Genomic DNA, 10,168 nt, shown 5'->3' on the forward strand with positions numbered 1-10,168 from the left:
GCTTTCTCTTTTTTCTTTTTCTTTTAATCATCATTTTATTTTATTTTATTTTATTTTATTTTATTTTATTTTATTATTTTTAATATAATTTAGTGTCAAATTGGTTTCCATACAACACCCAGTGCTCATCCCAACAGGTGCCCTCCTCAATGCCCATCACCCACTTTCCCCTCCCTCCCCACCCCTCATCAACCCTTAGTTTGTTCTCAGTCCTTAAGAGTCTCCTATGGTTTGCCTCCCTCCCTCTCTGTAACTTTTCCCCCCTTCCCCTCCCCCATGGTCTTCTGTTAAGCTTCTCAGGATCCACTTATGAGTGAACACATATGGTATCTGTCTTTCTCTGCCTGACTTATTTCACGTAGCATAATACCCTCCAGTTGCATCCATGTTGCTGCAAATGGCCAGATTTCATTCTTTCTCATTGCCAAGTAGTATTGGCTAAAATGAACAAATCAGGAGGCTACAGATGCTGGCGAGGATGTGGAGAAACGGGAACCCTCTTGCACAGCTGGTGGGAATGCAAACTGGTGCAGCCGCTCTGGAAAACAGTGTGGAGGTTCCTCAAAAAATTAAAAATAAAACTGCCCTATGACCCAGTAATAGCACTGCTAGGGATCTACCCAAAGGATACAGGAGTGCTGACGCACAGGGGCACCGGTACCCCAATGTTTATAGCAGCACTTTCAACAATAGTCAAATTATGGAAAGAGCCTAAATGTCCATCAGCTGACGAATGGATAAAGAAGATGTGGTTTATATATACAAAAGAACCAGCTTTCTTAATTTAAGGCATGGTTGATTTCCTCTAGATACCTTTCCATTATTTTCAACTATATATTGGAAGAGCAGAAATGGAGAAGTAGGAAGTCATATAAAAAAAAAACTACTTTGGAAAAAGTAGCTTCTTATAAACTTAAATATATATCTCCGTATGATTCAGCAATTCTATCTGTAGGTAGTTCCCTAAAATAAATCAAAATGTATGTCCTCACAAATACCTCTGTTATAATGTTCACAGTGCCTTCATTCATTATAACTAATCGTGACAGAAAATAAATATCCATCAACAGAGAATGATATATTGTTATGAGGAACTGCTATTTGGCAACAAAAAGTAAAAACCTGCTGATAGACACCAAATGGATGAATTCAAGTAAATTACAATGAGTGAAAAGTTCAGACACCAAAAAAAATGCATACTGTATGGTGTCATATACTCTAGAATATATATAAAATAATCTGTAGTTAAAGAAACCCCAACAATGATTGCCTCAGTGCTGAAGAGAAATTGGGAAATATTAGATGAGTAGTCTGAGGTTTGATAGCCATCATTTTTAAATTATTGGATTATAACGATTAGCTTTTTATTCAACATTTTGGCCTGTTAATGACAGATATTGGCCTATAGTTTTCTTTTATGTTAGGTCCTTGTCATGGTTTGCATGATGGCAATTTTGGTTATCATAAAATGAGTTGGAAAATATGCTCTCCTGCCCCCTTTATTTTATGGGGGAAAATGTATTATTTCCTCCTAAAATGTGTGGGAAAATCCACCAGTGAGGACATCTAGGCCAGGAGTTCTCTTTGTGAGAAAGTATTTATAGGTGAAACGTCTTTCATAGCTATAGGACTACTCAAAACTTCAACTTCAGTTTGAGTTTTTCAGGTGAATTGCTTAATTCATCTAAGTTGTCAAGTTTATTGACATAAAGCTGTTCATGATACCCATTTTTATACTTTTAAGGATTATTTTACTATTGGGATACCTCTTATTTCCATTTCTGGAATATGGAATAAAATATAAACCAGATATCTGGCTTATATTTCATGTTCTCAAGTCATTCTCCCTATGTGTGTCTCTTCACACAGGGTGTCCCACTTGTAAGGACAACAGTCATTAGGATTAGGGACCCACCCTACTCCACTATGACTTCATCTTCTATAATTATATCTGCAAAGACCCATTCCCAATCAAATTATAGCAGCACTTTCACATTCCAATGTACTGGGAGGGTAGAACTTCCACATAAGAATGTTGACAGACATAATTCCATCCGTAACAGAAGTCTTGTTTTCTTCCAATGTGGGGCAATTATGAATATAGTAAACATTCAGGTTCAAAATTACGTGTAGACATAAGCTTTCTTTTTTTTTTTTTTTTATTTTTTTTTTCAACGTTTTTTATTTATTTTTGGGACAGAGAGAGACAGAGCATGAACGGGGGAGGGGCAGAGAGAGAGGGAGACACAGAATCGGAAACAGGCTCCAGGCTCCGAGCCATCAGCCCAGAGCCTGACGCGGGGCTCGAACTCACGGACCGCGAGATCGTGACCTGGCTGAAGTCGGACGCTTAACCGACTGCGCCACCCAGGCGCCCCTAGACATAAGCTTTCAATTCATTTGTGCAAATACTAAGGAAGATAATTGCTGGTTTGTATGGTAAGAGTATAATTTAGCTTTGCAAGAATTTGCCCAATTGTCTTTCAAAGTGACTGTACCATTTTGCATTCCCACCAGCAATGAATGAGAGTTCTGGTAGCTCCACATCCTCTCCAACGTTCGGTATTTTGGAATTTTAGTCATTCTACTGGGTGCGGGGTGGTATTTCATTACTTTTTTAATTTGCAATTTCCTGATGACAGAGGATGTTGATCATTTTTTATGTGTTTATTTATCACCTGCATATCTTCTTTAGTGAAGGGTCTGTTCAGATCTTTTGTCCATTTTTTAATTGAGTTGTGTGTTCTTATTGTTGACTTTTAGGAGTTCTTTGTATATTTTGGATACATGAGCAATTTTTCATATGTGCTTTGCAAGTATGTTCTCCCAAACGGTGGCTTTTCTTTTCATTCTCTTAACAGTCTTTCCCAGAGCAGAAGTTCATGTTTTCAACTTCTGTTTCCTAAATCATGCTTTTGGTGTTGTATCTAAAACATAGTCATCAAACACAAGGTCACCTAGTTTCCTCCTCTGTTAGGTTGTGATGTTTTGTAGCTTTGCATTTGACATGCAAAGTTGAGTTTATTTTTGTGAAAGGTGTAAGGTCTGTGTCCAGAATTATTTTTCATGAAGATCTCCAGTTGTTCCGGCACCTTTTGTTGAAAAGACTATCCCTTCTTCATGGAACTGCCTTTGTTTTTTGTTACACATCAGTTGATGATATCTGTGTGTGTCTATTTCTGCGCTTTCTGTTCTCTTCCACTGATACATTTCTCTATTATTTCACCAATAACATACTGTCTTGATCATTACAGCTTTATAATAAGTCTTGAAGTTGAGTAGAGACAATACCTTCAACTCTGTTCTTCAGGATTGTGTTGGCTATTCTGGGCCTTTCCCCTTTCCATATAAACATTAGTATCACTTTGTCATTATCTACATAATACCTACTGGGATTTAGCTGAGATTTAATTGAATCTCTAGATCAAGTTGACAAAGATTGATATCTTCATAACACTTCTTTCCTGTGCATGCATATGGGGTATTTCTGCGCTTATATAGATCCTTTTCTTTCTTTCATCAGGGTTTTATAGATTCCGTAGTTTTCCTCATGTAGATCTTCCATGAATTTTGTTAGTTATGTACCTATTTTTGTTGGTGCTAATTTCAAAAGCATTGTGTTTTTAATTTCAAAATCTAGTTTTTCATTGCTAGTATATGAGTTCACAAGTACACAGGAAAGCTATTTACTTTGCATACCAAACTAATATCCTGTGACCTTGCTATAATCATCTTTAAATAACACTATCTATACCACTTCACTGATAGTGCACGTATCTTATAACACAATATACTCAGTTCCTCATACATATTCCTAAACATTGCTGTTATACACTTCACTTATTCATAAGCTATAATCATCCAACACGCTGCTGTGTCATTCTGACAACTGTTGTCTCTGAGATCGGGTAAGTACAAGAAAAATTAAAGTTTTTATTTTATTCCTTCTCTAAGGTTCCTCCTTTCTTTCTATAGGATAAATTTACCAACTATATTATTTTCCTTCTCCTTAAACAACTGTTTTAACATTGCTTGCAAAGCAGGTGTACTCATGACAAATTCCTTCAAATTCTGTCCGAGAAAGCCTTTGTTTCTTCACTTTTAGTTCTTTTATTTCTTCACTGCCATTGAGTCAAGGGGCCTGGGTGAGGCTGCACTGCCCATAGATCAGTTGCGGGGAACTGCAGGCAAGGTACCCCAGTGGCTGACATGCAGGTGTTTTTATCTGACCAAAGTGACAATGAAGTATGATGCTGGAATAAAAACATCAAAAAAAGCCTACCACGTACGAGTTCTCTTACAGGGATGGTAGAAAGGCTGCCCCATCAAAACGTGGGAGCACACCAAGTAAGAAGGCCTACAGAGCACAAAGCACAAGGAATAGTTTATTGTGAGGCTCATGATATCGGTAAGAGTATACAAGCAGAAAAAAAATTAGTGTACGTACTCAGTAGAATTTTTAAACAAGGGAATTATTAACATAAGGAAGAACAACCTGACAAGTCAAGAAATACCTTTATATTGTTTGTAAATATACCCCAGTAGAAACACTTGAAGACAGTCACCTCTGAAGAGTGTGAAGAGAAACATGGACCAGAAGTGAAATGGCAATAGTCTGATGATTCACTATGAACATCATTTAGAATTATTGGATATTTTTTTCTTTTTTATTGTGGTAAAAAATACATAACACAATTTTGCCATTTTTAACCATCTTAAGTGTACAATTCAGTAGCATTAAGTCCACTCACATTGTTGTGCGACCGTCACCACCCTCCAACTCCAGAACACTTTAGCATCCTAAGCTGACACTTGGCCCCCATTAATTAGTAACTCCCATTTCCTCCTTCCCCAACCCCTGCTGCTCACTATTCTACTTTCTGTCTCTAGGAACTGGACTATTCTAGGTACCTCACATAGACAGAATCATACAACATTTTCCCTTTTATATTCACCTTCTTTCATTTAGCAATATATTCAGGGGTCATCTATACAACAGCATGGATCAGAATTTCATTGTTTTTTAAGTCTGAATAAAATTCCATTGTACGCATATACCACCTTTTGTTTACACATTCATCTGTTTCCTCATCTGTGGAGAGGCTTTTGGGTCACTTCCACTGTTTGACAATTGTAAGGAATGCTGCTATGATTGTGAATAAAGCTTCTGTTTCCTCTTGCTTTGGAGTCTTAAGAATTCTTAATACCAAGTTATATGGATGTTTCAGTATAAAAGCAAGTGCTCACATACAGCATGTGAACAGTAAAATCTCCAGGGTTGGGTCAGTGGCCCTGATTCAGAGTCTAAATAAGGAACACAGTTTCTGACTACTGGTGGTGCCCCTGAGAGGGACAGATGACATCAGGCACAGTGCTCAAAAACAATACTGGCTCGTTGGACTGGAAGGATGGCGGTTGCAGGAAAAATGGAGGAGGACTCTAATAGACTAGGGTGGCCTGATACAAGTAAATGGCCTCTGAGGTGTTGTAAAGCCTACGAGACACTTCTGTACAATGGTACCGACACAATATAAAGGTATAAAATGTAAAGGTCAAGCCATTGGTGTGTGCCAGTGAAAGACTCAGGAGCAAGCCTAATGTCACAGAAGAAAGACAAATATTTGCCTACATTTGAAAAGAGCCATACACTTGTGTTGCTGCTTCGATGGGATCTGGAAAGAGCCTAAATGTCCATCAACTGACGAACGGATAAAGAAATTGTGGTTTAGGGGCGCCTCGGTTAAGCGTCCGACTTCAGCCACGTCACGATCTCGCGGTCCGTGAGTTCGAGCCCCGCGTCAGGCTCTGGGCTGATGGCTCGGAGCCTGGAGCCTGTTTCCGATTCTGTGTCTCCCTCTCTCTGCCCCTCCCCCGTTCATGCTCTGTCTCTCTCTGTCCCAAAAATAAATAAAAAACGTTGAAAAAAAATTAAAAAAAAAAAAAAGAAATTGTGGTTTATATACACAATGGAATACTACATGGCAATGAGAAAGAATGAAATATGGCCTTTTGTAGCAACGTGGATGGAACTGGAGAGTGTTATGCTAAGTGAAATAAGTCATACAGAGAAAGATAGATACCATATGTTTTCACTCTTATGTGGATCCTGAGAAACTTAACAGAAGTCTATGGGGCAAGGGAAGAAAAAAAAATAGATTAGAGAGGGAGAGAGCCAAAGCATAAGAGACTCTTAAAAACTGAGAACAAACTGAGGGTTGATGGGGGGTGGGAGGGAGGGGAGGGTGGGTCATGGGTATTGAGGAGGGCACCTTTTGGGATGAGCACTGGGTGTTGTATGGAAACCAATTTGACAATATTTCGTATTAAAAAAAAAAAGAAAAGAGACATAGAGAACAAGTACGCGAGAGGGAGGAAAGAACAGGGATTGACCTCTTACCGTCAAAGAACCCCTACTCAACCCCATGGTCAGGCAGAAAATTTACAATCATATACAAACGCAAGGAGTCCTAGATCTCAGCGTTTTAATAATCTAACTGTAGGTTGAACACAGTCCCAATCAATAGCCCAGCAAGCATTTTGTAGATATCTACAAACCGACTTCAAAATTTATATGGAAAGAGAATGACAAGAGAATAGCCAAAATAGTTATGAAAAAGAAGAGTCACTTTCCACATCATTTATTTATATCATATATTAATCAACCCACCTACATACATATAATCTTCTAATATGCGTGCACACTAATGCACCAATTTGAATCCAGTGCCACATGGCTGATTCTGGCCTTCTCCTCTTGCTTCTCTGGAACATACTTATCCACATAAGAAACTGGCTCCCACCAGTTGTTATCTTCTTTTGTTCACCTGTAGTATAAGTGTACAGCAATTGCAGAATTGCTAAGTCATACCCCCAGTGGGAAACAACTTTATTAACAATACCATTATGATCGTGCTCAATTCATGAACCGCAAGATCATGACCTGAGATGAAGTTAGTCGCTTACCGACTGAATGACCCAGGGGCTCCCAGAGCTGAGTGTCCTTAAAAATATTACATATATTTTGTACATTTACACTTTGAAAATGTATATTGTAAGATGTATTATAACTACAGCAGAATATACAGATATCTATATTCAATTAGACAATAATAATGTGATCTCCAATAAGGAAAAATCCGAATATAAGTTGGTGGACTATCAGTGTCTTAAAATTCCCTTGAAGAATTTTGTAGAATTCCCTTGCAGATGACAAACTATTTGATGATGAAAATGATCATTTCAGATTTGAATTAGTGCTATGAGACTGCTCAGGTCCATGATGATGAGTTCATGTTTGTACTTAGGAACCAGCTAACCCTTGAGGAGTTGAGAGCAGCGTTTCATGACATCTCGAAAGACCTCTATGAATTTTTCATTCCGGAGGGTGAAGATAAATGGGTTTAGAAAAGGGGTCACCACTAAAACCATCAGTGACACTACCCTGTTGTACTCAGCTGCCTGCGTTTGCTTGGGTTTCACATAGAGGAACAAGCAGGTGCCATAGCCGATCACGACATAAGTGAAGTGGGATGCACAAGTAGAGAAGGCTTTCCTCCGGCCAGAGACAGAGGGGATCTTGATGATGGTGGAGATGATGTAGGTGTAGGAGATGATTGTAGGGATAAGAGAACCAAAAAGAATAAAAACGGCCATTAAGAATAGGATAAACTCTATGAAAAGGGTATTATTGCAGGATAGATTGAGCAATTGCCCTCGGTCACAGAAGAAATTGTTCACCACATTTGATTTGCAGAAGGTAAGCTGAAATGTGGCATAAATTGGCCAGATTTCAGAAAGGAACCCAAACACCCATGACATAATGACCACCCAGATGCAGGTGCGGCTGTTCATAATGATGTCGTACCTCAGAGGGTTACAGACAGCCACGTAATGGTCCACAGCCATCGCTCCCAGTAATGTAAACTCTGTGGTCCCCAAAGAAAGGTACAGGAAGAGCTGGGTGACACATGCAGCCAGAGATATTGTCTGCATCCCAGGGAGCAGCAGCCCCCAAAGCATCATGGGCATGATATTAGTGGTAACCAAGATCTCCAAGGCAGAGAGATGACCAAGGAAGAAATACATGGGGGACTGCAGACGTCTGTCCACACAGACAATCACAATGATGACCATGTTTCCCATTAATGTCACTGAGTAGAAGAAGAAGAAGATAGCAAAGAGAATATGATGTAGTTCTCGGGAGCCAGGGAAGCCAAGGAGATAAAATTCAGTGGCACTAGAGTGATTCCCCAACATTTAGTTCTGAGCTCTTGTTCCTTGTGGAATCTAAAGACCAAAGAGAGAAAACAAGTTTCTGATCACAGGAAGATTCAAGGCAATTCCAACATGAAGAAATACATCGTACTCTTCGACTTCACAAGATAATGCTACTATTTTATACAAGGTTGGTGTTAAATGTTTTATGAAGGATATGTGTAATATATGAAGGTAAACATAAATGCCCAAGAAGATGAGCAGTAGCCACCAACATCACACCTGAGGCATGAAAACCCACCCACCCAGTATGTACCCATCTCCCAGTTCACCAGCCATCCTGCCTCCAGCCCTGCCCTGACCTGCCATCCCGTCCCTGACCACATTGTTCTCATTTATACCATCCACTCTTCCATCTCCAGGGCCCAAAAGTGTCTTCTCTGCCTCTCATATGCATCCTCTGCATAATCTTGCTACATTTAAAGAGTTCTGAGAATAACCAATCCCCATGATACCCAAGCACACCCAGACATGGTTCCTCCTTTCTTTGTGTCCTCTAAACACAGACTCCATTTGCATTGTATTCATATTAAATTTCTGCCTCGATTATATTATCAACTTTATGGTGTGGCTACCAAGTGAGACATTTCTAGCACATTGTCATAAGAGAACTGCTATTTTGAGACAAAATAGTGAGTCTTTCCCTGACTTCTAAAAAGCTGCCTCCCTGGATGGATTATTCACCTCCTCCTTCTTGTTCTCATAATGAGTCATCCTCCTTTTCTCATTTCAGTGAATGTTTATCCTCCAAGAGCAAAGACACTCTAATTTCCCCTATAGTGACCACTAACACTGAGATTATGATTCTCCTGGTCAATAAATGACAACAGAAAGGATGTCTGCAGAAGGAAGTCCTGTCTGTACTGCAGTCTCCACCCTGGGGTCAGAAGGCAAGAAAACAGCTGTGATATAGAGACAAAATCCTCCATATTCCCCCAGGTCACAAATGTCTAGTTCCAGATGAGAGACAAGACCTCCAAATGGGCAACCTATCCCTCTAACTGAACTGCCAGGATCCCAGTCTTGTAGAACAATTTAGAAAATTCCAAAGAGCACATATGCTTTTCTATGACCTTCTATTTTCCCCAGACCATAGGGTAAGAAAATAGTTAGAAGACACTGATATAAATCATACTGAGTTCCTCAGGAGGTGTGAGCTCCTTGCCTCAGCACATGCAGGTCTTTGCTCAAATATCTCCTCTCCACAGCACTTTCTCACACATCCCCTTCAAATAATTCATGCACCATGCATAATTTCACTTCTAACCTCTTTGGATTGTATTTTGTTATTGGCTCTCAGAAATAGCTCAAATAATATAATACATTTGTTTATTAATTTATCATCATCAAAATCCCACATTAGAATTAAGTACCTTGAGGCAAGTTTTTTATCTTTCTGGTATTACTACTTGTGACAAGAACAGAGTCTGACAAAGTACGTGTTCTATAAATATTTTTAAATGGCTTTAACAATTAACAGGTTAAAGAACAAATCAATGAATAAACAAAGAGTATCCTTCCTTCCATTCACTTTTCTCCAAAGCATCGCCCAGTCAACCTGCAATCTTTCCTCCCAGAGATCCCCACAAGATGGCAAGGAGGTATATGGAAGAGATGAAGAGATATGAGAGAACAGGAGCTTAGGTGATGGCAGAGCGTGTGCTCGTCGCCAGCACTGGGCACCATGAAGCTGCTCTTTGCTATGGAGGGATGATTTGATGGAAGGTCATCTAATCTGCAGCTGCCTTAGTCCTACTCTTCAGGCTCTAGGTGTCCTTATTCCACCTGGCAGCCAAGCCTAGACCCTCCCATGATAATGCCCTTGAACTCTCTCCTTCACCGAGGGGCATACCTGGAAGACACTCACCTCCAGAAAAGGGTTGGAACGTTCTTT

At 39.6% G+C, this 10,168-nt stretch overlaps 1 protein-coding gene across 1 annotated transcript; it reads right to left on the minus strand.

The window, feature by feature from the left end:
• Positions 1–7,311: 7,311 nt before the first annotated feature.
• LOC125917696 (olfactory receptor 9A4-like) lies at positions 7,312–8,282 on the minus strand. Its single transcript, XM_049623822.1, has one exon. It carries the CDS (start codon positions 8,254–8,256, stop codon positions 7,312–7,314), a length of 945 nt encoding a protein of 314 aa, XP_049479779.1. The 5' UTR covers positions 8,257–8,282.
• Positions 8,283–10,168: the final 1,886 nt, after the last annotated feature.

Source organism: Panthera uncia, unplaced genomic scaffold, assembly GCF_023721935.1.
Source record: "Panthera uncia isolate 11264 unplaced genomic scaffold, Puncia_PCG_1.0 HiC_scaffold_2250, whole genome shotgun sequence".
In the NCBI taxonomy this organism is placed as follows: domain Eukaryota; kingdom Metazoa; phylum Chordata; class Mammalia; order Carnivora; family Felidae; genus Panthera; species Panthera uncia.